We start from the raw sequence: 27,213 nt of genomic DNA, 5'->3' as shown, positions 1-27,213 counted from the left end.
GCACAGACCAGAGTTCTGACGCTTGGACGACGTTTTTCTTGAAACAAGCTGATCGCGACAGCGACGAGGGAAAGAAAGAAAGAAAGAAAGAAAGAAAGAAAGAAACAATGCCGACGTGCGGCAGTCTGGCAAGAGTCTTAGCCAGTAGTACCCTTCTCAAGAGCGCGAGCATAGTTTCGAAGGATGGAATCAACATCCTCCATAGTCTGCTCCCTAACATCTGCGAGTTGTTTGATCTTGCCTGTCACCTGCTTGACCTGTTCCTCGGTGAGATCGAGCTCGAGTTGTTCGCATCTCGACTTGACCGCATTCCAACCTGTGAGACGGTGGCCGATGGAAACGTAACGACTCATGCCAAAGTCTTCGGGACGGATGATCTCGTATGTCGATGGGTTGGCGAGGATGGCTTTAGCATGAATGCCTGCCTTGTGTGTGAAAGCGCAGTAGCCGGTGACGTAGTTGTTAAACGGCACTTGGATCTGCACTGCTTCGGCGACCAGGTTTTCCACTTCACGCAGTGCTTTGAGGTTGTACTTGCTCATAACGTAGTCTCGGTCAGCCGTGTACATCCGAGCGATGAAGCCGCCGAGCGAGGGGATGCCGTTTCGTTCGCCGATACCGAGGACGGAAGTGTCGACGTGCGTAGCACCGGCCTCGAGAGCAGTGTATGCGTTGGCGATAGCGCAGCCGGTGTCGTTGTGGAAATGACACTCGATATCGCATGCAACCACTCCACGGAGAGTGCGGACAAGATCGTAGACCTGTCTTGGATTAGCAACGCCGACCGTGTCGGCAATACCCACACGGTTGACGCCAACCTTGTCGACAGCCTGGTAGATGCTCAGCAAGTCGACCAAGTCCGATCGGAAAGAGTCTTCCGTCGAGAATCGGATCTCGATGCCCTTGCTCTTGACAAACTGAATCACCTCGATGGCAGTCTTGGTGATGTAAGTCATATCCTTGCCGTGAGAGTATTCACGAAGGAACTTGGACGTGCCCATAACGACATCGACACCATCGACACCCGTCTCGACAGCAATCCGAGCATCGTCCATATGGCATCGAATGTGAGTGATAACCTTGGCCTTCAGACCAAGCTTGCAGATAGCTTCGCAGTCCTTGCGCGACTGCTCCGAAGCAGCGGGCGAGGTCAACTCGATGCAGTCAACGCCAAACTTGTCCAGAGCCTTGGCGATCTTGATCTTGGTATCCGTATCGAAGAAGGCGTTGGCAAACTGCTCGCCCTCACGCAGCGTCGATTCGATGATCTTGAAGTTGGAGACGTTGCTCAGGAAGTCAGAGTAACGAGTGTTGAAGGGTTGCACCTCGCCAACATTACCACTCGTCTTGGCGAGATGGCCGTTTGTATTAGGAGCGGACGTGTCGATAGCGACGTGGGTGTCGGGAGCACTGCCATTGACCTGCTCAACCGAAGAAGGCTCGGAGTGATCGCACATGATGAAGAGGGCAAGGGTGGCGAATCAATTGGGTCTGGTGTATATATCGAGAGGAAAGCAAGGAAAAGGGCAACCAACTCTTCGGCCATTCTCCCAAGCTCTCAGTCTCGCCCAGAAAAAGAGAGAGAAAAAGGAGAGAAAAAGGAGAGAGAAAGGAGAGAGGAAGAGAGAGAGAGAGAGCGAGAGGGCGTGTGAATTTGGTGGGACACTCTGCCACATCACAGCTTGGCGTGGGAACAAGGCGAATCAGCATGGTCGGATCAGAGCCGACGACCGCCTGGGCGAATTAGCAGAGAGAGTTATTCAAACAGAGCGCGCCCAAAGATCGAGTTCGTGGACACGCACGAGAAAGGAAATGAAATTTGTGCGCTTCTTTTCGTGCGAGTCGAGTCGGCCTGTCGATTCGCCAACAATGAATGTGCGTGCGTGTAAGTGCTAACTGCACAGACAAGCACAGGATCACGTGACCACAATGCGACAGCTCGCGACATCCCCCTCTTCTAAGACCAGTGTAGCGCCAGACAAGGTAGGTGGGAATGGAGGCAGTGTTGAAAGCAATGGGCCATTCAACCAGGTCCTCCTTGGCTTCCTCCAAACACCCATTTGCGACTTGCTTGTGGTGGCAAGCTTGGATCTGAACATGTGACAATTGCCACTCTGCATTGACCTTGTCGCAGTTGTCTACTGTGAGCTGCTCACCAACAATGCATTCCACCTCCCATTCCCAACTAGAAAGGGTGCCATCTTCTTCATTTTCAGTCCTGATGGCAGGTGTCGCCTCAAGGGAGGTGGAAGTATGAGGCATACCCGATGGTCAGACAAGACCTTGGAGATGGCGAAAGGGGCTGGCCTTGGCCAGATTGAACTTCAGAAAGCAGGCATTGGCCAGTAGTGGATGGTCCTTGATACAAACAAAGATGCTGTTGCTGGCCCTTAGTTTGGGGAAGGGCTTCCTTTGATGATTGTAGGCATGTTTGTTTGTCTTTGCACTTTCAAGTGATTGCTGACAGGCAGCTTCAATGCGAGCCTGTGCAATGGCTAGCTTGTCTGTGTGTGCCTCCTGTCAGAGGTCTTGTGCCTGAAACCTGATATCTGTAGTAGAAATGTATCTGTTACAGATCCTGTCAAGATATGTGGTAAAATGCTATGTATTATTATTCTTGTCAAGATCTGTTGTAGAAGGCCTCTATGACTTTTCTTGCTTGAATATGTGATAGATTGATTGCTATTGCAGGTTTTGACTAACTGTTGTGGACACTCCATCCAGAGGTAGCTTGGCACAATCAATAACAATAGATGTAGTGCAATGACACCAAGGTCTGGTGTGAGTGATGTTGTTGGTGCTGACATGAGTGTCCAGTGTGTCAACTGAGTGCTTCAAGTGATCCCTGGACTGCAGTGGACAACTGCCTTCAGTTTCTAATGATTGAGAGAGCTGGACCACAGTATAAACTGCCTTTGGTGTTGATCAATATCTGGACTGCAGATAGTACTGCCTTCAGATGGCATCAAGAAGCAGTGATACAACACATGCACTATGATAGAAGCAATGCTCTGCAATTAGCTACTGCTGATGAAACTACTAAGTATACTTGTGTGAAAGTTATAGCTAGTAAGGTAAAGTGTAGAGTGGATGGAGTTCCACTCAACCATCATGATGAGGAGCAAGTGCATGCTATATAGATGCCCTTGCTGTATTGCCAGCAACCATGCTTGTTCCCCTTGTGATCTCCTCCTACACTGCTCCTCCTCCTCTCAATTCTTCCTCCTAGCAGATGGGAAATCCTCATGCTGTTTCATTGCCAATAGGGGCCTTTCCCACTTCATCTGGGTGGTGACTCACACCCCCCTTCATCTCTCCCATCCCCTGGTCCTGAGCTCATTGTCCAGTTGGCCCCCTGCTTCATCAGGGTGGTGACCCCAATGTCCCTGACATCTGTCTCACCATGAGACTTGTGAGATTGGCATCCCCTGCAAGATCTGTCTTACAATTGTGATACTACCAATTCCAGTGGGCTTTGCTGTAAACTCCTGCTCATACTGATTTGGTCAGAATCTGTCATTGAGCCTTTTCTACTACAGATCTCAATGAACTCTGCCTTAAACTCTTGCTTAGCCCGATCCTGCAATTCCTGTGCTCCTCTTCATATGACTTCGGGTCTTCCTGCTTCCTGCGCATCCGGTCCCATGACACCTCTGTGGACAGTGAGGGCAGGGCTGAGTCACCTGTCTTTGCAATGTAGACCAAATCAAATGGTGTCTCACCTGTCGCCTCTGATGGTGTCCGGTTGATGGCCAGCTTGGCTGCTGCAAGCAAAGTGGGCCAGTCTTCAGTATGGTGTAGAGCCAGGGATCACAGGACCTGTTCAAGAGTCTGGATGTGTTGCTCAACTGGATTTGCTTGCTGGTGGTAAGGAGCAGAGGGCTGCAGGGTAGCACCAATCTCAGCGGCAAACCTTTGTCCTACCAGCCCGGTGAAACAAGTGTCGAGTCTGACACAATGACCTTTGGCCACAGCCTCTCTGGAGCACAAGTTTGTTGAGCATCAAATACAGTTCTTTGGCTGTGACTTGCAAGGTGCATAGCTGAGTCAGGAGCATGCACAAAAAGAGATCCACAACCACAAGCACTGCATTGTAGCCATCACACTCTGGCAATCTGAGGAGTAGGTCGATTGAGATGGTGTGGAATGGATATGAGGCTGCAAGCATGCGTTGGAGACAAAAAGGTGGGGGTGATGGTAGCTGCTGAGTTGCGCAAAAGTCTTTTGGAACCCAAAGTGGGTGGCGAAGGAGTTGGTCAAGTGCCATGGTGAAGGCTCTGCTGGAGGCATCAACATGCAGGATGAAAGGGCAAATGTAGTTGGGATATGCCAAAGTTGGAGGTGAGGAGAGTGCAAGCTTCAGCTGAGAGAGAAGCTGATTGCAGTCAGGTGTCTGTCATGGGACCGGATGGATGCGCAGGAAGAATGGAACTCATATGAAGAGATCTTGCACAAACATTGCAAATTGGGCAAAAGTAGAGTTCTGACAGAGTTCAGTGAGATTGGTAGGAACAACAGCTCTATGACATAACTCATCATGATTGGTAGGAGCATGGGTCTTGTTACAGGAGTAGAATCAGCAGGAAAGTAGAGTTCCAACAGGGACCAGTGAGATTGGTAGGATCAATGACTCTATGACATAACTCATTGTGATTGGTAGGAACATGGGCCCTATTACAGGAGTCAGTAGAATCAGCAGGATCACACTTGCTACAACAGGCCTCATGGGAATCAGTTTGAGAGAAACCTCTATTGCCAATACAGCAAGGGGTTGACAATGAACAAGGGAGGAGTTGCCACCATATGAAGCATGGACCTTGCACAATGATGAAGTTGGTGCAGGCAGATGGGCACTGGCAACAAGAGGGAGGTGAAAGGATGCAGGTCACCACTCAGATGAAGTGGGAATGGCCCCTGACAAGAATGAAGTAGCACAAGGGCTATCCATCCACAGGAAAAGAGGAAAGTGGTGCCAATGAGCAGCAGCCCAATGTGGATGGAAAACAATAGGAAGGACAAGGAGGAGACATAGGGCTGAGGAGGCCTCACAGAACAGGAGCAGTGTCACAGGCAACACTGCAAGGATGGTATATAACCATGCTCCTCATCATAGCAAGTGAGTGGATCACCATCCACTCTATACCTTACATCACTAGTTATAGCTTCACAGAAAGTATAGTTAGTATTCTGTCAACAGTTGCAATTGCAGAGTGTCACGGGATTGGGAATCGGGTAACCAAACCGAACATAGTGAGCAGTAAAACCACTACACCAGCTAGTCCCTTAGCTGGTGTACCCAATTCACACAACACTGAAGTATAAGCATTTTTCACTCCCAAATGCTCCGGACTCGGAGAACGGAACCATTCCAGTGACACAGAGCATTGCATCTAACATAGTGCATGTGTTGTATCACTGCTCATTGACATCGATCAACACCGAAGGCAGTTCATCCAGTGGTCCAGCTCTCTCGATCACTAGAACTGAAGGCAGTTGTCCACTGCAGTCTGAGGATCACTTCAAGCACTCAGTTGACACACTGGACACTCATGTCAGCATCAACCACCTCATTTGCACCAGACCTTGGTGTCTTCACAATACATTCATCATTATTGATTGTGCCAAGCTACCTCTGGACAGAGTGTCCACAGCAGTTAGTTGAGACCTGCAGTAACAATTGCATTATCACATCTTCAGATGAGAAAAGTCATAGAGGCCTTCAAAGACAGATCTCAATGGGAACAATAATAAAATGCACTCTATCACATATTTTGACAGGATCAGTAATAGATGTGTTTCTATTACAGGCTCCAGGTTTCAGGTGCGAGACCACTGACATTCAGCTGAGAGAGAAGCTGATTGCAGTCAGGTGTCCATGCAAGTTGGATTTGACTAGCCAATGTTTTGATGCTGTCCTTGTTAATGAGGTACCACTTATCACCAAACTTACAATATCAGTGTCCTTTGAGGAGTGACATGAGGGGCAAGACGAGGGTGGCATAGTTGAGAATGAATGTGCACTAGTAGTTGAAAAGGCAGAGGAGTTGGTAGAGTTGTTGCAACATGAGTGATGCAGGTAGTTTGCATACAGCTGTTGCGTGATCCTCGCAAATCGAAATACCTGCAGTGGAGATGTGTCGGCCAAGAAGAGTGATCTCTGTCATCGCAAACTGACACTTAGCAGGAGAGAAGTGGGGACCAACCCATTCAGCAGCAGACAGAAGAGTGTCTAAAGACTTCACATGCTGTTTGAGGGTGGGGGAAAACATCACAAGGCCATCTATGTAGACCAGTGCTTGTGTCGAGTGCATCAATCCTAGAAGGCTGACCATGTACTGTTGAAAGTACAATGGGGCATTCCTTAGTCCAAAGAGAATGCGTTTATAATGAAAGAGACCTTTGTGGTATACAAAGGCTGTCTTCCAGCTGTCTGTGGCTTGTGTCTAGTACCGAGAAGTGCTGGTTTCCAGCCAGAGCTTCAAAGAGATCTTTGATGCATGGGAGCAGATACCTGTCTGGCATGGTGGAAGCATTCAGCTCTTGAAAGTCGATGCAGAAACACCACTTCTCACCTTGATTTACCAAGGACAGGATATGAGATGCTGCTCAACAAAGCTTTGATGACATCCCAATCCAACAGCTGGTCCAAGGTATCTTCAATGATTCTGTGTTTCGCGGCCGGTGGGCAAAGGCCTGGTGAGCCCGTCCTTGGCAAAGTTGAGTGGCTCTGCAGTGAATTCAGGCTCTTTGTCCTGGGCCAGGAAAACAAAGGCAATGTTGTTGGGCATGGCACATGTTTTGTCCAGTCCTGTCAGGAGGAAATTGGCAGTGGAAATTGAGATGTCCTGAGGTTCAAGCGGCCAAGCAGTGCCTAAAGAGGTGCCACTGAGTAGACTGTAAGCAGTGTCAGCCAGCTTGGTGATCAGAACATGACTAGTGTTGAGATCCAGTATGGCAGAGGGCTGGGTCACCTGAATGGCGCCATCTGGTGATAACCATGCAGAAGAGTCTAGCATGTACAGTTCCTTCCTGAAGTTTGGGGACAGGGTCCAATAAGTGTCAGGCTGAGCAAAACACACAGCGAGCAAGTGCAAAAGAAGAGCTTTTGATTGCAGTGAGTCTTGGAGCCACCTAATACATGAGCAGACCTCCATGCTTAGTAAGCACCTGCTCCACATGATGCTGCATTGACTTGATCACAGGATTGATATGTTTGAGCATGATCTGGGTGTTCCACACTTCCTCTGCAGCTCTTGCAAGCTCATCCCAGGATGTTGGAACCAGCAAATGCTTACCAAGCAAGTTTTTGAACACATACCATATGTTCTCAATACAGTTAAGGTCCAGTGAAGCCAGCAGGTGTTCCTGTGTCTTAATGTGGTATTCAGCCTGCTGTTGCTTGCAGATAGCAGCCTGATGACAGCTGCTGCCATCTTTGACAACCAACAGGCTGTCAGGGTATGCACTAACAGCAGTTACAGTGTCCCAGAGCAGCCCATCAATGATCCAATCATGATATCTGACAGCTGTGAGGTTCTTGGCAGGATCCCATTGATTAGCTGACCCCAGCTGCTTCTTTCTTGGAGCCAATGGGAGCACAACCAATGGGGTTTTAAGGTTGTATGCAATGCTGGCCCATACCTGGATGCTGAAATGGCCAGAATGGAATGTTGGAACCATGTTGTTGATGTCTTCTTGAGTGTTTTTCTGGCAACTAACCCATGTGCATCCAGGCTGGTAGCCAACCTTGACAGCTGCCTTGTCTGTGAACAGCACACCCCTCCAATCAGTGGTGCTGTTAGCCTTGGCCCATTCTAGATGTTTATGCCAGTTTTTGGCTGTCAGAAATGGCTTTCAGAGCACAATCCAGCAGTTAATACTGGCTTGGTATGCTGCTTTCCAGAGCTGCATAACTGGAATGCCACCAAGCAATGCTGACAGCTGTTGCCATGATAGAAACAGGTTTTTGAGTACCTCATGCTGAAGGTATTGGTCCAAGGTAGCTGTCCAGGAGCATGGACAGCCAGATTGTGCTTTTGTTTTGAAGGTACCATGCTCCTTAAAGTTATGGATGGTCTTGTGAACTGCTGTCTTGGAAATGCCACTTAGCTCTGCAATTTGTCAAATTGGCAGCCCAGTATCATGCATTGCAATGATTGAAGCATGCTTGCTTGTAGAGAGCTCATTGCCATGGACCATATCAGTGTTTGAAGTGTTCTTGATTAGTATGATGGTAGTGCTATTGCTCAATGACGATGATGACCCAAATGCAGGGTAACCAGCTAAATTGGGAAATTACCCAATTGTCCCCAAACTTCGGGCAGGGACTGTATAGTACAGTCCCTGTGCATAAGTTTGGGGACAGGGTCCAATAGACAATAAATCAACTGTCCGATAGCACACCTTCCATCTGCTTGGAGGAGTGATCTTTCATAAGTGACAGACTGAGCAAAACACACAGCGAGCAAGCGCAAGAAAAGAGCTTTCGATTTGCAGTGAGTCTTGGAGCCGACTGATACTTGAGTGGACCTCCATGCTTAGTAAGCACCTGCTCCACACAGTGCTCCATTAACTCGATCACAGGGTTGATATGTTTGAGCATGATCTGGGTGTGGCACACTTGCTCTCAAACCATATGTTGCAAATAGAGCTGAGATCCAGCACAGCCGGCAGCTTTTCTTGCATCTGTATGTTGCATTCAGAGCCTGATGACAGCTGCTGCCATCCTCGACAACTCACAGGCTATCAGGCTATGCACTAACAACAGTCATAGTTTCATGGAGCATGCCGTTGATAATCCCATTGCAATCCCTGATTAAGCGGTTGCGCACCTGGAAGCCTAACATGCATGAAGAACCGGTTTAGATCTGTCTTGCTTTGCTGGGTTAGGTGGTAATGAGGTTGATGTGCAAGTTGCAACTCTCAAGTGACGCGCTATGGCTATAGTATTGTATAGTACAATCACATCGGTTGCCGCACAAGTGTCGGTAGTGTCAATGGCTGCCTACTTGCGTTTGGAAGGATTGCTATCCGGACTGCAACACAGTGCAGTTCTGCCGAAGATGCAGGCTCTGTACAGGTAGGACATGCTGTTGTCGTGGTGTGTCGCATGTTTTTTACAACATGCAGAGGCGCAAGTAGCTACAGGGGAAGTTGGCGATGGGAGAGTGAGATGCGGCGGTAGGCGATTTCATCTTCGTGGCGGAGGAGGTGGGTTCGCTTTGCCGTTTGCTGCGGGCGGTGCTGTTGGTTTTGGTGCGACTGCAGGTTTGGCGGTACGAAGGGGCGGCGTTGGTGCTGCGTTTGCACTTGCACTTGCCGCCGCTGCGTTTTCCGCCTTCTTCCGAGCCAGGACAGCGGCGAATCCACCTGGAGCACCTAGACCAGGCATAACAGCAACGGGAGCAGCACTGCCATCCGCTGCTACAGCTCTAGGTTTTTCATGTGCCTTTCCACCCACCGCAACCGTGTTTACCGCCGGCTTAGGCTGAACACTAACTCCTGCTGCTCCACCACCGCCACCAAAGGTAGGTTTGGCCGCAACAATAGGCCGGTTGGTAGCAGTTGCAGTGCTAGACGTGGCAACGCAAGGCGCCCGAGGAGGAGCACGTTTGACGGGAGCAATGCTAGTACTAGGCAAAGCTTGTGGGATGAGCTCGAGATAGTTGGAAGGAGCCCAACCCTGGATGTTGTTTTTCTTGACGAGCCACCAGCCAGAGCCAGATTCGTCTTTTTGCGTTACTTGGACGATGTCGTCTTTGTCGAGCGCCATTTCGCCGGGGTTTTGGGTTGCGAATGGGTAGAGTGCTTTGTATTTCGGCACTTGCTGCTCAACTGTTGCTGCAGGAGCAACGCTTGCACCACTTACCGGCAGTTTCGCAGGTGTAGGCGTTGGACGAGGAATAGCACGGGGCTTAGGCTTGTTGTTCGCATTCGACGGCCCACCAGCCCTCAACAGCTTTCCTGAAGTAATCGGTCGCACCAAACCGGGCTTCTTCTTGGGCGCAGGCTTCGAGACACTGTTTGCAGCTTCACCCGTGCAGACAGAGACAGTACTACTCTTGTATAGATCGTCCTTGTTGACCGTCTCATCCTTCTTGAAGGTGATGTGCGCCTTCTTGTCCTTCCTTTTGCAATATTCGAGAGAGTTGGAGATGACAACATTCACTGCGCCGTTAGTCCTCTGCAGGAGATGGGTGACGAGTTCCGTCTTCAAGTAACAGTGCAAGACAGGATCGGCTTCCTCTGCACCGTTGACGTTGAGCACTGCCCAATCATCACGGAGGCTCGAGAGACCAACAGCAGAGATGGCACCAAGATTGATGCGTCGCTCGCAAACAGTCGTCACCTGCTTGTTGACCAGCTGAGTGACAAGAATGTAGACTGCCTTGTCGGTCAGAATCAAAAAGCGTGGACTGCGAATGGAAGAACGACCGAGACGCGAGACAAGCAGCTGGATACGGCTGCTGAATGCGACACTCTCGCCTGGGCCCATGCCAGAAGCGTGTCGAAGCATCTGACCTTGGGCACTTGCTCCGCCTTTGCCGCTGGCTCCACCGACATCGAGATAGTCACCCATGAAACGACGCGAACCAAGCAAACTGAAACGCCTACGCTCCTTACGACCTGCAAGCACCTGGTGACCATAATCTCGCAACTGAATGTATTGGAGACCTTGCTTGTTGTTCCTCCACATGCGCTGGATACGTCGAGCGCATTCCTCCTTGTAACGGAGGTAGTTGCGGTAGGCACGCTGGATACGCATAGCCATGTTGTGCCAATAGCGATCGCGCATGGTCTCGAGTGCGAAGAGGGTTTCGGGATTCTTGATGAATGCCTTGGTGACACCCATCTGCCATTCCTCGCGTGCGATGCCGGTGTCGGTGAGGATGCGCTCACATCCAGATCGAGCATCGCCTTGCCAAGTGTACTCTCCTGCATACGAAGTGTTGGGCGACAAGAGGTAGAAACGCTCGACCATCTTCTCGAACGTGTTTCGGTAGGCGAAACCAGCCCGACGAACGCGGATGTTCTCTTGCAGACCCAAATACTTGATCTGATGAAGGATCGCTTGCCTGTCGTACTCGGTAGGGCTCTTGTTCTGGTTGGGCTTGATGGTTCGGATGTAGGATGGCTGTGCCTTCATAAGCTTCTCGACCAAAGCATTAGCACTCGACTTGATACGGTCACCGGCGGTAGGAGGACGCTTCTTGCTGTCAGGGTCAGGGCGGTCAGGGAAGAGCTTCTGCAGATACAAGTTGGCACTCGAGTCGACGAGATCCAAGATGTCTTTGAGGAGCGAGTCCTTGTTCTTGTCGGTCATACCCTCAACATTGTACATCACATCACCAGCGTAGTGCTTGATCAAGAACTTGGTGCCTCGCGAGTCAAAGTGAGGGTTGGACGAGAGCATACCGGTACGCTGAATGAACGAGTTGTCAGCGGCAGTAGGGTCGGCATGGGCAGTGGCGCAAGCATCGTTGAGAGCAGAAAAGATACCAGGAGGCCGCTTCTCCTCGATAAGGTCGCAGACGATCTTGTTGTTAAAGTAGTTGATGGGAGTCCATGTGATCTGCTCGTACGCGTACTCCTCCTGCTCCTTCTTGAGGGTGAGCTGGATGAAGATCTGCTGAAGCTTTTCGTTGACATAGTTGATGCAGAGCTGCTCGAACGAGTTGTTGTCAAAGATCTCGAAACCGTAGATATCGAGGACACCAATGACATTGGCACTCTGGGAGCGAGGGTTCATGGACTGGTTGATGCGCTCGACGATCCAGTCGAACATGTTGTTGTAGATGGCTTTGGCGAGCGCATCTCGTGCAGCAGCAGCTTGAGTCGGGTTCAGTGGGACCTCGTAGACGGAACCTCTTCTGCCACCACGGCGAGTCTCCATGATGCGCTGAGTCAAAGCTTTGGTGACGTTGCCTGCATCGACCTGGAGGAGGTAAGCGACAAAGTCGGGGACGGCAGCATCCGAGATCTCGGCATTGCCCTCTTGGTTCTCGAGGTACTGCACATTTCCAATCCACAGGATGGCTGCGATCATACGAAAGATGTTGTCCTGCTCGTCGGCTGAGAGACCAATGGTGTTCATCGCGTTGATGGTCTCTGCGTAGTCGGCGTGGTCATCGATACCGTTGACATCGAGACACTGGCTGTTGGCAGTGTAGGCATACGCCTCGGGGCCCTGAATGCCGTACTGGTCACGATGGCCTGCGGAAGCGGCTTTGGTGAACTGGTAAAAGATGTGGAAGTTGCGCTCCTCGCGGATCTGTTGAACGACACGGTTCTTTTCAAGAAGGTAGTTGGTGATGTTGGCACCGATGGGTTCGCCTTGTGCGTTGAACATGATTTCCAGGTATTTGCCGTGACGAGAGGAGTTGTTGTTACGAAGCGTCTTGGCACAGCCGAAACTTTCGAGGAGAGGGTTGGTGGCGAGCACCATGTCCTTGACATCTTGAATACCACTCTTGGAACCACTGTTGGAAGTACTAGAGACGGCAGCAATGTACTGCATGATACGCTTTGCCGCTTCAGTCTTGCCGGCTCCGGATTCGCCCGAGATGATAACACACTGGTTCTCCTTGTAAGCGTTCATGTTGTAGTAAGCGCCTTCGGCGATAGCAAAGACGTGCGGGGACATTTCCAAGCGGTTCTTGCCTCGATAGGATTGCAGGATGTCTTCGGTGTAGATGCCAAGATCGCGGAAAGGATTGACCGAGATGAGCACGTTGCCGATGTAGGTGTAGATCTCTGCATTCTTGAATCGTTTCTCGAGGTTTTCGTTGATGGCTTCGTTGGTGAGCTTGGACAGCAACGTCATATCCGAGACACCAGCCTGTGCCTTCTTGAAGCCTTCTCTCCAATCTGCTTTCGCGACACCAGCCCTGGACTTGGCGGGCGGAGGGTTGGAGGCCGCACCGGCCTTCTTGGCGCCTGCCTTCTTGGAGATGGCCATACTGAGACGAATATACGACTAGCGAGTGATCGACGAGGCGATCGAGTGGCGATCGAGTGGCGACCGAGTGGCGACCGAGTGGCGACGATGGCGATGGCGACGGAAACGACGGCTGATCCGAATCGGCTGAATGAGAAGCACGGATGTCTTCCGAAAGATGACTAACCCTGGCAAAGCGAAGCAAGCAAAAAGGGTACAAGAGCAGAGACGGGCGATCCGAACCGCTGACACACCCTTCCACCCAGTCACAGTGACAGAGAAAGAGAGAGAGAGTGTGTGTGTGTGAGACAGAAGAGAGGGAAAGAGTGCCTGCCGATGCGCATTTTCAAAGGGTCCAAAGACTAGCAGCAACGTACGCTGCCTGCGATTCGTGCGAGAAAAGCGAGGCAGAAAAAGAAGAGCCGATTTCAACAGCAGATCGGGTTTCGATCGATCGATCATCACAGCGTGACGCGCAGCAGCTGGGCGAATCGCGTTGGAAGAGCTTGCGTTGCTCAGTTGATATCTCGGCTACACGCCTTGTCGCGATCACAGTCGGCATATATGGTTGCTCAATCAAATTGAATTCAAGGCAAGCAGAGCTCAGAAAGCGCTGTGTCGGAGGTGTTGGATCAGGCCGCAATTCCATCGCGTTGCAGCACTTGTCCGATCACTTGCAACACTTCTTTGCAGCCCGGAGCAGCAAACATGTCTTGAGGATGGTCGATGGCGTGGTCGAGGACAGCGTCGAGCAGTCGTCGCAACTGAGCACATAGCACACCGATCCTCGCGTTTGCGCGCAATCTCACCCAATTCTCGTCTTTGCTGCCCTTTTGCATCGTCTGATTGGATCCAATAGCGATGCCACCAGCAAAGTGGTTGATCTTGAGTTTGCCGCCGAACAGCAGCAATCCGAACAGCGGCACCTCGGTGGCATCCCGCAGGTATACCTTCGAGTCGCTGGCTGCCCCCGTTGCGCTCTTGCTGAACGTCGTCAGGTAGGACGATTGGAATCCTTTACAGCTGAACAGTGTCGATGAGGGATGTAGGAACACGCGACCGTTGCGATCAAAGTACTTGACCTGTCTCGCTTCTGCCTCTCTCTGCACCGTACCACTGGAGCCCTGGTCGAATTTGGCGCAAGGCTGGTCGATTCGAACGACCGATGGCCACAGTCCTGCCAAGATGACCGATCGCAGCAGACCGGTATGCTGCGCATTCCTGTCGTACACCTGGTCATCATAGACGCCAAACGCGCTGTAGCTGTCGGCAACGAATCCCATCTCTTGCAGATGCGAAAGCAAGTCCAGTCGATTCGTCTGCATGTCTCTCAGCGTCGACTGCGAGATAAAGTGGCTTTCAGCCCAGTCTCGAACCTCGTGATTGGCTCGACGTTCAGCTCGCATCGTCTGCCACTCTTGGAAAGCAGCAGCATCGGCGAGCAGATCGCTCCTGCACCCAGCCACTGCAAAGCTTGCTCTCGCTTTGCTCAACTCTTCCCTCTTCTCGAATGGTGCCGAGAAGAGTGGCTTGCAAGACATGATGCTTGCCACCGTCAACATCGGCCCCAAGCAGCCAAAGATGCTTCCCATGATCAGCAGCTTGGCCAGTGCAAGATGCAATGGCAGCTGTGCCAAGTGTCTGCCCAGCGATGTCAATCGGCTCTTGTAGCCCTTGTCGCCCTGCAAGGCACCGGCTTCGATCAAGTTGCTCAGCGCAGCATCCATCGATGCCAGGCTGGGCGGATCTAGCGCCTTGTTCAGGTATTCCCTCACCTCTTCCTCCTCTCGCATCGACTTGACTTGCAAGAACAACGACTCGAGTGGCACCCGACGCATTTCGGGCGTCTGTTGCGCTGCCATCTTGGTTTCGTAGACAAAGCTCGAGTACAGTCGGAAGCATTCTCCTGCTCTAACACGACCAGCACGACCACCTCGCTGCTTGCATGCTGCCCGAGAAGCCCAGCATTCCACCAAGCTCGTCAATCCACTCTCCGGCTCGAAGCGTGTCTCCTTGACGCGGCCAGTGTCCACAACATACGACACATCCGCAATGGTGATCGATGTCTCGGCGATATTGGTCGATACGACAATCTTGCGGTAGCCTGCGCGCACCGGTTCGAACACCCTCCGCTGTTCGTCCGGCGACAGATTGGCATACAGCGCCAGAATCTCGACCTTGCTCTGTCCACGCAACAAAGTAGAGATCGCATCGATCGCAAGTCGAATCTCACCGACACCGGGGCAGAAAACAAGGATGGCTCCACCTACGCTGGCATCGGCTGCTCCCCTGAGCTCTTGGTTCTCTGCTCGTTGGACAACGTATCGCACCACAGCGCCGACGAGTTCGTAGCTCATCCTACCGCCTGAACGAGAGATGCTCTCGACCGTCTTGATCGTCTCATCGTCTACACCCTGCGACTGAAGGTGCGCTCTGAGTTTTTCCATCTCTTGCTCCATCTGCTTACCGCCCCTGGCGCCATATCGCAACTCGTTGCCCGAAGGTCGGAAGCCACTTTGCTTGATAATGTCTTCGAGGTAGTAGTCCTCGACCGGGAAAGTGCGACCTGGGATCGAGATACATGGTGCTTCTCCAAAGTAGCTCGCAAACGTCTCTTGGTTGATCGTGGCACTCATCAGCACCACCTTGATCTTGCTGTTGCGCTTCAGCAGCTCGCGAAGCTCGAGCAGAAGAAAGTCCGAATCGACGCTGCGCTCGTGCACCTCATCCACCACGACGTGCGAGATGCCGTTCAAGTCAGTGTCACCTCCTGCACCCAGCCTGCGTAGCAAGACTCCCGTCGTGGTGAACAGCAGCCTGCATTCTCTTGAGGCTCGACGTTCTCCACGGATTGCGTATCCCACCAAGCTGCCAGAGGCGACTGGCTTCTTGTTGCCGTCCAGGTGCTCACCGCGCTCCAGGGCAACACGCGATGCGACACCAATAGCACTGACTCGACGAGGCTGCGTGACGACAATGTTGCACTCGCTACCAGCGCCTGCTTGGATCGCCTCGTCGAGAATGAATTGCGGTACCTGCGTTGTCTTACCACATCCAGTCTCACCGGCGATGATCACCACACGGTTGCTCCGGATCAGCTCCAGAATGTGTTTGGCGGCTGAAGCAGCAGGAAGAGATTGTCGAATGGCATCCATCTTGGAATAGCTCGGTGAGCTGTGCAGCTCCTTCTGTTGGCGTTGAAGCAGCGAGTCGATCTGCGGGATGCGTTTCAATGGCTTGCTGCCACCGCCTCTACGCTGGTTGCCGCCAGTGTTGCGATGACCAGTTGGTGTGGCAGCGCGAGAGGTCTCCGGTGTAGCTTGCACACGGCCATCATTCTGCTCGTGGGCAACCAGGAATCGCATGACGCTGTCGAGCAGAGGCGGGTCGTCGACGATCTTGGTCCACATTGTCTCGAGCTCCTCTACCAAACCCAACACTACACCGCCATCGCCTGCTTCTACAGCGTCGAACCAGTCGGACCTCTTGTTGTCGCCCTGGAACGCACGAAGCAGGTGTTGAGTCAGTGCCAGCTTGAGATACGAGGGCAGCGTGTTGGAAACAACAAAGAATGCAGGCAGTGCAAACACGTCGACCTTCTGGCGTGCGACAGGGTATAGAGCGTGTGGATGCGTCGAGATGCGCAGACGAACGTCTTCCTTGCCGCCTACTGGCGTTCCTGGTCCTGCGATGCGAATGTCGTAGTCTTGGGCATGCAACCTCTCGTGCTCGGATGGCACTGCTACTCGATCATCTCCCAGCACCGCTTCGACGGCCATACGCTCGTCAGCACGTTTTGCTGCCATCTCGTCCCTATCCGCCTGATCGACTGCGTCAGGGAAAGCTAGAACGGCATCTAGCAAAGCTTGGGATGTCCACTCTTGCTCCTGTTGCTCGAGCGAATCGCATCCAAGCATCTGTCGAAGCAGCATCTCTAGTGCAACGCCCTCCTTGACGGTCCTTGGCAGCTCGGCGGCGGCGATGCGCCTGAAGACGAGGTGTAGAGCGTGCCGTGGGAAGCCTGCTTGCTTGGATAGCTTATCCACCGCCCATCCGATCGCCAGCGCATCGCCTTGTGCACCGGCTATGGATGCGGTGACAAAGCTTTGGGAGGAGGTGCTTGGCTTGAATCTCGCTGGCAAATCCTCCTCTGGTGTGTAGAGCATGAGGTACTCGAGAGCAGCTTCACGGTCGGCAAGATTGGCTGCAGAAGCAAGCATTGGGTCGACAAGAGAAGCGGACGATGAAGAGGGATTGGCAAGTGCTGTCCGTGCAGACGTGAGCCAAGAGATGGCACTGCGGGCGTGTCCAGGTCTGAAGCCGTACGAGGTGAGCTCCTTCTCCAAGCCGGCTGCATCGATCTTTGCTCGAGCCTTGTGCGTTTCCGGGTCTTGATCCTCTTCGATCAAGTCAAGAGGAGCGGTGCTGGCAGAGGGGAAGACGCTCATCGCTCGACGAATGGTAGCTTCGATCTTTTCACGCAACTCACTCGCCAATCGAACCTCGGCAGCTTCCTGCCAGGCTTTGCTCAACGGTTTACCGGCACCATTGAGCTTGCCATTGAGAAGCGCCACCTCGCCTCGACCAGCAGCATCAGCAGCAGCTTGTCGATCTCGCTCCTTGCTTGCTTTCTCGGCCTCCCTCTTTGCTGCAGCCTGAAAGGGATCCGATTGCCACATCCAATCCTGATGGCTCGGTGCCTCGTTCTTGTAGGCCTCCATCTTAAGCCAGTACTCCCTTGGACCTGGTGGAAGGGCAAGGTTGAGGGGGAGATGGTTGAAGATGCGAAAGAGGGCATACGTTGCGCCCCAATGCTTCGCTTCCAAGTTCGACTGGCATTCGAGTCTCAGTGCGGGTTCCTTGGGTTCGAAGACGACGGTGAACGGGTTGCAGGCGTCCTTCTTGTTGGCCTTTTTCAGTGTCACTGCACAGCTGTAGCCTTGTTTGTGTCGACGTGGTTCGACGATGGGCGTCTCCCACCCTGGCAGCTTCTGGATTCGCTCATAGAGCATGTTAAGGGGAGTCTTGCTACCTGGCGGAAAGAGCATCTCTCGGCGGGCCGGCCCAGACGCAGCAGAAGAAGCAGAAGCAGCAGCTGCACCACCGCCATTACCACCAGCACCATCTTTGCTGGCAGGACCATCTGCTTGTGCCTGTGAATTGGTGTAGGACCGAGATGGTTTTGGACCGCCACCTTTGACCCAATCTGGAAGTGGGGATGCTTTTGACGACGTTGTGCCGCTTGATTTGATGGCGGGGTTCTTCTTCCTTGGCGCCATTGTCGGAGTTGAGCAAAAGCTTGCTGCCTTGCTACTTGGACGCAGATGCAAGTATCGATGAAGGTGTCCGGTCAACAAGGTGCACAAAAGCTCGAAAGTGGCAAATTCTAGTTCAACACACGGAACACGGAACACGGAACACGGAACACGGCATTAGGCATTCGGAACTCGAGCGCATTTAATTTTGAGAGAATTTATGTTAGCTCTAGTTCGATCTCACATTGTCCGCCACCCTTTGCTCGTCCGGACCGTCGACAGGCGTCGGCATACGGGCTACACCATAGCCGAGGAGGATGAAATAGTTGCCTCCTTATGCTTCAGCCTTGTCCACAGGGTGGTATGACGACGAAGCAGATGCTACAGAGCGCAACGATGGTGTTGCTCGTGAACAAGGTGGCGCATTGCTCTGCGTCGACGGCGCAGGAAGGGGACAACACACATGGCTGCCGAGGTTCTTTGCAAATACTGCCCACATCTATAACAGTCGGTCGTGGCTTAAGTCTCCTTGCATCTGCGTCTCTTAGGGTTAGGGTTAGATCTCACCTTGGCTTTTATCCGAGGCTGGTGGGGGGGGAGGGGGCGAATCATGTCAAGACTCAAACCCACCTTTGATACTTGAGAGCTGGTGGTGGCCGTTACTCTCCCCGATGTCTCGTGGGTTCTTCATACTCTCGCTTCCGCACCCACTTTGTTGGCAAGGACGCATAACCATGTCGTCGCACGCAGCTCTACCTTTTACGTCCTCAAGTCACAGCGATGAGGATGGGAAAGGTCTTGATCACAAGGGCCGGGGTCGAGTCAACCTCGAAGGAGCCCTCTCGGTCTCTTTCTCCGGCACCTGCACATCCGAAGCAGATGGACGGTGGCACAGTAGCCTGGTTGCAAGTGGTAGCCTCCTTCCTGCTCTTCTTCAACTCTTGGGGTCTCGTCAACACCTATGGTGCATACCAGACTTTCTACCATTCCCATCTCCTAGCGAATGAATCGGATTCGAGCATCTCGTGGATCGGATCCGTACAAGCTTTCCTCCTCCTCCTCTTCGGTCTACTCACCGGCCCGCTGTACGACAGAGGCTATCTTCGAGCGCTCAACATCGCCGCAACCGTTCTGATCGTGCTCGGAATGATGATGACGAGTATCAGCAGGCACTATTACCAGATCATGCTCGCCCAAGGCGTGTGCACGGGACTGGGGATGGGTTCGATCTTCATTCAGAGTATAGCCATCCTCTCGGCTTACTTTACTGAGCGACGTGCTCTTGCAACTGGCATCGCCGTATGCGGGAGTAGCTTGGGAGGCATCATCTATCCTATTGTCTTTCAACGCTTGCAGCCTAGCATCGGTTTTGGCTGGGCGACAAGAGTGCTCGCTTTCATCGTGCTCGCCACTCAGAGTGTTGCAGTGGTACTGATGCGACAACGGCCAGGGACAACGACAACCAGACCACGAGCTCTGATCGACCTTTCCGCCTTAACCGAACCTCCAATGCTCGTCTTCTCCTTTGCCGCCCTCTTAGCATTCATGGGCCTTTACATCCCTTACTACTACATTGCCATCTACAGCCAACACAAGGTTCCGAACATGCCCCCGTGGCTGCTCCCCTACCTGGTCCCGCTCCTCAACCTTGGCAGTGTCTTTGGCCGACTGATACCCAACCTGCTTGCCGACAAATTTGGCTGCCTCAACATGTTTGTCGTCACCAGCATCTCGGCCTCCATCACCGCTTACGCATGGTTAAGCGTGGACAGCGTACCCAAGCTCATCCTCTTTTGCATCTTCTATGGCGCCTTTTCGGGCAGTTACGTCGCATTGCAAGGTCCAACCGTGGCTATGCTGACCCAAGACAAGTCGAGGTTGGGATCGCGCATGGCAACCTCCTGCGTCTTTGCCGCCATCGCCGTTCTCATCGGCAATCCTGCTGCCGGTGCGATCATCAATGTGGAAGCGCGGCACTTCAAGCCGGCTCAGATCCTTTGTGCGACGTTGATTGTGGGAGCGACAATGTGTCTGATGTTGACAAGGTATCTTTGCGCTGGGAACAAGGTGTTTGTCAAGGTGTAGGTCACCAGGCTCGAATGCAAGCAAAAGTCAAGACTGTCGCTCTAGCTCATCGTCCGCAACGAGGCGCCCAGTCGCTCATTCCAATGCTCATCTATCAGAGGTCGGTCGGGAGCCTCTGTCAGATGTACCTAACCACCTGTTGATATACGTGGACTGATGCAAACGGGCCAACGGATGGGATACAATCTACATGTCAAAGCTTTGACTACCACTGAGGAAACCAAACCTTGTCGTTCCTGTTGTTGAGAGTGTTGAGGGTAGCGTCGCCTTGAGTAGCCGTGGTTTGGACAGACTGGTTTTAGGCTCGCAGACAACAGGGGAAGATGGTAATTCTCATAACTATCTACAGTAAACGAGTGCGACTATTTATGTTTGCTAGAACCAAGTGAGACACGGTGGTCAAGGAGTCCCAAGCCCCTCAACCTATGTCAATGCAGGGATGCATCACAAGGAGGTCCATCCCCTTGACCCTTATATCGGCAATATTGGCATGATGCCACCAATACGAGGTCAAGTCAACCTCCAACACTCCTCCTATTGGTGGCCAATCTACTTGGCAAGGACACCCAAGTCTTTGCATGACTTGTTACTCCTTCTAGCATTGAGGAGCTTAGTGAAACCATCTGCAATCTGTAATTCACCTGGGATCCACTTAATGACAATGAGCCCTTTCTTGACTGTGTCCTTGACATATGCCTTGTGGAGTGTGAGTGCCTTGTTTTGTTGAGGCCCATCTGAGGATGTAACCCATTGTGCAGCCTGGTTGTTGGTGTGGAGCACAACCCCTGCATTGCTGTTGCCAATGAGACCAAGGCCCTTGACAATGTCAATGAGCCAATCAATGTCATGACATGCATCACTGAGGGCCACCACTTCTGCCTCAGTGGTTGATGTTGATATGATCCTCTGCCAATGACTCCTCCAAGCTATGGCTCCTCCAAATATCATTAGCACAAAACTGGATGTGGAGTATGGGTTCTCCTTCCAGCTTCCAGCATGGTTGGAGTAGGCGAGTGGCACCTTGTTGTCGTCATTGAGAAGGTACGTCAGCCTGCTGCTTTGTGTATATGAGATGTAGTGGAGAAGGTGGCAGGCTTGGTTGAGATGCACCATTGTTGGTGAGGAGAGATACTTAGCAAGGTTCCTGACTGCAAATGCAAGGTCTGGTTGAGTTGATGTCATGAGGTACATGACAGAGCCAATCATCTGCTGATAGACTGTCGTCTGGGCCTTGTTTAACATTTGGTGACTTGCATCCTCTGGGCTGAGGTTTACCGCTGATGGGTCCAGTGGTGCCTTCACAGTGTTGGCCCTTGCCATGCTGAAGCACTCAAGGATGATGTTGATGTAGGACACCTGGCTGAGTGACACTGTGGTCCTGTCTTGTGATTGCTGGATGTGGACCCCGAGGCACCACTCAGCATCCTCATTGCCCGTGATCTTGAACTGTGCACAGATTGTAGTGATTATGCAAACCCCATGTCATGGGACTGGATGGATGTGCAGGAAGAACGGAACTCATATGAAGAGATCTGGCACAACCATTGTGGAATGGGCGAAAATAGAGTTCCAACAGAGTTCAGTGAAATCAGTAGGAACAATGGCTCTACAACATAACTCATTGTGATTGGTAGGAGCATGGGTCTTGTTACAGGAGTAGAATCAGCAGGAAAGTAGAGTTCCAACAGGGATCAGTGAGATTGGTAGGATCAATGACTCTATGACATAACTTGTCATGGTTGGTAGGAACATGGGTCCTATTACAGGAGTCAGTGGAATCAGCAGGATCATGCTTGCTACAACAGGCCTCATGGGAATTGGCTTGAGAGAAACCTCTATCCCCAATACAGTGAGGGGATGGCAGAGAACAAGGGAAGAGTCACCACCATATGAAGCAGGGACCTTGCACAATGATGAAGTTGGTGCTGGCAGATGGGTGCAGGCGACAGGAGGGAGATGAAAAGATGCAGGTCGCCTTAGGGTTAGGGTCCTAAGTTTCAACCGCTTCGCAACAACACACAATGCAAGTGCAGTCCAACCTTGATGGCTCTCGTTGACCCCACCCTTCTGCAAGTTCCAGCACGTCGACTGGCACTCAGTCGACTCATCCAGCAACTTCTCACACTTCGCCTTCGCCTTTGTCTTTGTCTTCTCCCAGCTGGTTCTAACACCACCACATCCCACAGTTCTTTTCCACACCCAGCCTCTACCTGCCAAACTCAAATCTTTTCAGCTTGCAGCCTTCAACCTAGTACTTGTTGCAGCAGTTTTGACAACACACATCGTATTGGCTACTTGAATTGGTCCCCTAGCAACATAAATCGCCTAGCCCTAGCCGGTGTGTCTTGCTTGCGGGCAACGCACAATTGCGCTCCGCCAAATTCGAAATTCACACGACTGCGTTGACCCCCAATGCACTCGAAATTTACACTGCTCAAGTGCTGCAATGCAAACAAATTTATTTTCGCTGGAGCAGCGCAAATTGAGCAACGCACAGCTGGAGCAATGCACTCACAGCTGGAGCAATGCACTCACAGCTGGAGCAACACACACTCTGCTGGAGCAACACAATCTGAGCAGCGCACAGCTCGAGAGCAATGCACTGTTCGAGAGCAACACACAGCTCAAGAGCAACGCACTGCTCGAGAACAACACACTGTTTGAGAGCAATGCACTCACAGCTGGAGCAATGCACACTCTGCTGGAGCAGCGCAATTTGAGCAATGCACAGCTCAAGAGCAATGCAGAGCTCCAGCACAACACTTGCACTTACACCCCACAACTACTCAGCCTTACAACTCCTTTGTCGACATCATGAGCCTCCTTTGCACTCTTAGGCCTTTGTTCTTGCTGCCACTACTTCTCATCATCACCGCACAACATAATCACCACTTGTCTTCATCAGCTGTTGTTCTCTCTCATGCTCACACCTCACTACCACTCTGCCTTACAACACCTTTGTCGACATCATTTCTCTCTCACACTCACACCTCACTACCGCTCAGCCTTACAGCACCTTTGTTGACATCATTTCTCTCTCATGCTCACACCTCACTACCAATCAGCCTTGCAACACCTTTGTCAACATCATCAGCCTTTGTCCTTTATGCTCTCACACCTTTGTCGACATCATTAACCTTTGTTCTTACACTCTCACACCTTTGTCGACATCATCAGCCTTTGTTCTTACACTCTCACACCTTTGTCCTTTATGCTCTCACCCCTTTGTTCTTGCCACTGCTGCTTTTCTCACCATCACCACACATCACCATTGTCACTTGTTTCCTCCAGGCATTTGCTCATCATCAATCCTTAGTCAATCTTCAACCCTTTGTTCTCATCATTGCTTTGTTGCACATCACCTTTCACATCACTGCCTGTACTCTATTCCCACACTCAGCAATCCAATGTTGTTGTTCCCCATCATCATTGTGTGTGTGTCTGCACATGCATCCTTTGACTTTGTCATTGCCAACACCTGAGCTCCTCAGCATTAGCATATATACCAGCCCTCTTTCACAGCTATGGCAAGTCTCCTCAATGCTCACATCTCTCAGCACCATACCACACCAGCAACATCTAGCTCTTCTTGCTGCTAACACCAACCACAATCTACAATGTCTCAATCATCTTCCATCTCCATCGGTGCCAGCATCAACACTGCTGCTGCAGTCAGGTACATGCTATTATCCTCTTCCTTTGCCTCTTCCTATTGATCTCCAACTGACCAGTCTCTGTCTCTTACTGAGCTTTGCTGTCACTGTCACAGTAGCAGCATCAACCCCTTCACTGAAAGCCAAGTTCCTCTTGCCATCATCAAGAACCTTGCGATGCACAGTGCCAATGCTCTTTCAAACCCTGATGATGCTTTCCCATCTCCAGTAGCTGATGACCTTGCTCCTTCTGATGCCATTGACAGTGATGATGACTTGTATGTACACTGCTTCTCTCTCCAGTGTATCTTCTTGATCAGCATCAACTGACGTCACTTGTGCTATCTATGCTCTCCTTGTCATCAACAGCACTTTGCTGCTCCCTGCTGCCAACCAGACTGCTCTTGCTGCTCCAGTTGATCTGAAGGTTGCCAACCAGCTTTGCAGCTTCCGCCTCCGCCTCCTCCAGCACCCTTCTCTTCTCCTCTGCACTTGCCCTGAGTGCACTCACCACCTGCCGCTCATCCCAACCTATGCCAATGTGTCTCAGCACCTCAAGTCCCACCATCATCCGCTCACCAAGACTGGCATCAAGCTGTTGGAGGAGACACTCCTTACTCTCAACCTTGTCAGCCCTGCTACTGTCAGCATCAACACCAATCTACTCCCCATCAACCTCATCAAGGAGCTTGATACATTTGATGGCTACTGTTGCAGTATCTGCGAGTATGCTGTCAAGTCGAGCTCCTCTGCATACAAGCACCAGCGCAGCAGCCATGATGGCAAGGCTTCTGTCATCCACCCTGTTCTCATTCAGCCCATCTTCACCAGTGGTCCCTTCACCCGCTATGTGTGGGTCTTCAACAGCAAGCTCGAGCCTACACCCCCTCCTGTTGCCTTCAACATCAACACCAACATCAACACAGAGGAGGATGCAGCTTTCAAGGAGCAGCTGGAAGCATTCTTTGCCAAGGATGCAGAGCTAATGGCAAAGGCAGATCTGGACATGGAGGGCATTCAACCACGAACTGTGACTGGCAATCTCAGCCCATGGCTCAAGCAGCTAGGCTGGCAGGAGTACTGGGCTGGCAAGCCAGTGGCAGCCATTGGTTCCCTTGGCTGCAACCCTCACAAGTGGCCAGGTGCCCACCAGGACTTCCTTCACTGGCTGCTTGGCATGACACAACAGTGTACGCAGCAGTGGATGGAGGCACTTCTTCAATCTGGCCGCCAGGTGCAGCAAACCTTCCATGCCTTTGATGACACCCCTAGCCATCCATACTCCCTTGATCAACCCACAGTCATCAAGTGTGCTGACTGCTGGGCAATGCTCATCACCATGCTGGCTCATGTCATGCTAGATGGCAAGGTTCTTGGCTACTATGGTGATGATGATCAGGATGCACACCTTGGCATCAGTGAACAGCTTGCAGGGCTCTTTGAGGACCTTCAGGACCTCTTCCATGATCCCAATCTGGATGTTGATGTCTCCATGCATCCTGATGTGGTTTTGCAAGCATTTAGTGGCATCCAGTCGATCAGTGTCTACCTCATCACCCAAGATCCTCCTGCCTATGGTGAGCTGGAACGTCTTCCTCTGCTACGCACCTTCCTCCACCTCTGCCTCTCTCCTGATGGCACATCCAAGCCAGTCAATACAGCAACCTCGATCCTGGTCAACTTGGAGTTTGCATTCTGTGCAGTGATGCATCACCACCTTCTCCACCCAGAGCATGGCACTCTCATTGGCAAGCCAGTCCCAGAGATCAACAAGGGGGTTCAAGCAGTTATGAAGCATTACCTGTTCAACAACAGCTACTCGGCAAGTGCTCATCTGCAATCCCTTCTCTGCTATGGGACCAAGCTGGCTAAGGATGATGGCAGCAGCCTCTACTTCCGGTGGTCTGAGGATAGGACACTGGTGACTTATGGCACCAACACAATCAAGATCAGCCACCTTCACACCCTTGTCCAAGGCACCTTGGACCATGCCACCTCTCTGTTGGAGCAGCTGCTGCTGAAGGATGGTGCCTTGTCCAAGCATGTGGATCTGTCTACATACAAGGACCACTTCTGCAACAGGGAGCCGGGCTACAGCTTTGTTACTGCTACAAAGCAAGATACTGGCACCTTTTGCCTCCATCAGGCTCTCAAAGGCTTTCCTCAGCATCAACCACTCCTTGATACTTGCTCAGCAGAGCCAGAGTTTGACATGGCTGCTGCCCATGCCTACTTTGCCCTTCACAATGAGTTCAACAAGCTCCTTGCTGTGCTCATTGAGCTCACCAGTGGTCTGCCGGCAAGAGGCACAGAGCTGGTCAAGCTGCAGCACACCAACACATTGGTCAGCCAGCACAACCTCTTCCTTGCTGATGGTCACTTTGTCACTGTGCTTGCCAGCAACAAGGGCAAAGGTCCATCCAAGCTCATCCCTCACTTCCTCCCTCATGCTGTTGGCCAGCTGGTGCTCTTTTACGTCATGGAGGTAGTGCCTTTCCTGCACCTCCTCTTCAACTCAGTAGAAGTTGCACAGGAGCCAAGTGCTCTCCTCCTTGTCAATCACAGGGGTCAGCCATGGCAGACCAATGACATCAGCAAGACATTACAGAGTCTTTGTCAGGAGTTTGTTGGCCCATCAGCAAGTTCTCTCCACATATGCAACTGGCAGCAGCTGTCAGTCAGCATTGACAAGGTGCTCATCTGGCCTGGCCTTCCCTCAGAGGAGTATGCTGACCATTCTCACGACTTGCAAGCTGGTCACTCCACGTCTACTGCTCAGCAGCACTATGGTCTGGACAGCAGCATGCTACTTGAACTGACACAGGAGAGCTTGGATTGTATGCTCTCTGTCTCCAAGAGGTGGCATGCATTCTGGTGTCTGGCTTCACACTACCAGGATGCTGTGCAGCCATTGGATGCAGCAGCACCTCCTCAGGCAGGCTCTGCATGTGTCAATGCTGCCTTGCCTGTGGATCTCAAGTGCAAGTTGGACAAGTTGGACAAGTTGGAGGAAGATGTCTAGCACATCAGGAGAAAGGTGGAGGAGAAGCCATCTGCTTCCCTTGCAAACATCATCCCTCCTGTTGTCGAGAACCACCGTTTGGCTGTAATACCTCCTGTGGTCAGAAAAGCCCTCTTCAAGGTCACCGGTAGCCACTGTACCAAGACAGTGGAGTAGGCATATGCACTCAATGCCATTCACAGGCATGAGTCACCACTGATCATTGTCATGGCAACAGGCACTGGCAAGTCTGCACTCTTCATGACACCTCTTTTTGGCTTC

General features: G+C 51.8%; 6 protein-coding genes across 6 annotated transcripts; 2 read left to right on the top strand and 4 right to left on the bottom strand.

Annotated features, from left to right (window-relative positions):
• Positions 1-137: 137 nt before the first annotated feature.
• Positions 138-1,457, bottom strand: UHO2_07224 (putative LYS20 - homocitrate synthase; the record flags this gene model as incomplete). The annotated part of the gene is made up of 1 exon (XM_041555040.1): positions 138-1,457. One exon carries the CDS (start codon positions 1,455-1,457, stop codon positions 138-140), a length of 1,320 nt encoding a protein of 439 aa, XP_041410974.1.
• Positions 1,458-9,190: 7,733 nt separating this feature from the next.
• UHO2_07223 (putative Myosin I) lies at positions 9,191-12,958 on the bottom strand (the record flags this gene model as incomplete). Its single annotated transcript, XM_041555039.1, has 1 exon — positions 9,191-12,958. The coding sequence occupies one exon, from the start codon at positions 12,956-12,958 to the stop codon at positions 9,191-9,193; it is 3,768 nt and encodes a 1,255-aa protein (XP_041410973.1).
• A 611-nt stretch (positions 12,959-13,569) lies between these two features.
• On the bottom strand, positions 13,570-18,216 carry UHO2_07222 (putative helicase; the record flags this gene model as incomplete). The annotated part of the gene is made up of 1 exon (XM_041555038.1): positions 13,570-18,216. The coding sequence occupies one exon, from the start codon at positions 18,214-18,216 to the stop codon at positions 13,570-13,572; it is 4,647 nt and encodes a 1,548-aa protein (XP_041410972.1).
• A 756-nt stretch (positions 18,217-18,972) lies between these two features.
• UHO2_07221 (uncharacterized protein) lies at positions 18,973-20,277 on the top strand (the record flags this gene model as incomplete). Its single annotated transcript, XM_041555037.1, has 1 exon — positions 18,973-20,277. The coding sequence occupies one exon, from the start codon at positions 18,973-18,975 to the stop codon at positions 20,275-20,277; it is 1,305 nt and encodes a 434-aa protein (XP_041410971.1).
• Positions 20,278-20,826: 549 nt separating this feature from the next.
• Positions 20,827-21,597, bottom strand: UHO2_07220 (uncharacterized protein; the record flags this gene model as incomplete). The annotated part of the gene is made up of 1 exon (XM_041555036.1): positions 20,827-21,597. One exon carries the CDS (start codon positions 21,595-21,597, stop codon positions 20,827-20,829), a length of 771 nt encoding a protein of 256 aa, XP_041410970.1.
• A 2,297-nt stretch (positions 21,598-23,894) lies between these two features.
• On the top strand, positions 23,895-26,952 carry UHO2_07219 (uncharacterized protein; the record flags this gene model as incomplete). The annotated part of the gene is made up of 3 exons (XM_041555035.1): positions 23,895-23,953; positions 24,047-24,208; positions 24,300-26,952. The coding sequence occupies 3 exons, from the start codon at positions 23,895-23,897 to the stop codon at positions 26,950-26,952; spliced, it is 2,874 nt and encodes a 957-aa protein (XP_041410969.1).
• Between the last annotated feature and the right edge of the window lie 261 nt (positions 26,953-27,213).

The sequence above is a fragment of the Ustilago hordei genome, assembly GCF_900519145.1.
Source record: "Ustilago hordei strain Uho2 genome assembly, contig: UHO2_contig_25, whole genome shotgun sequence".
NCBI lineage: Eukaryota > Fungi > Basidiomycota > Ustilaginomycetes > Ustilaginales > Ustilaginaceae > Ustilago > Ustilago hordei.
Note: the sequence above shows the minus strand (reverse complement) of the source record. Positions and strands in the feature narration are given on the sequence as shown.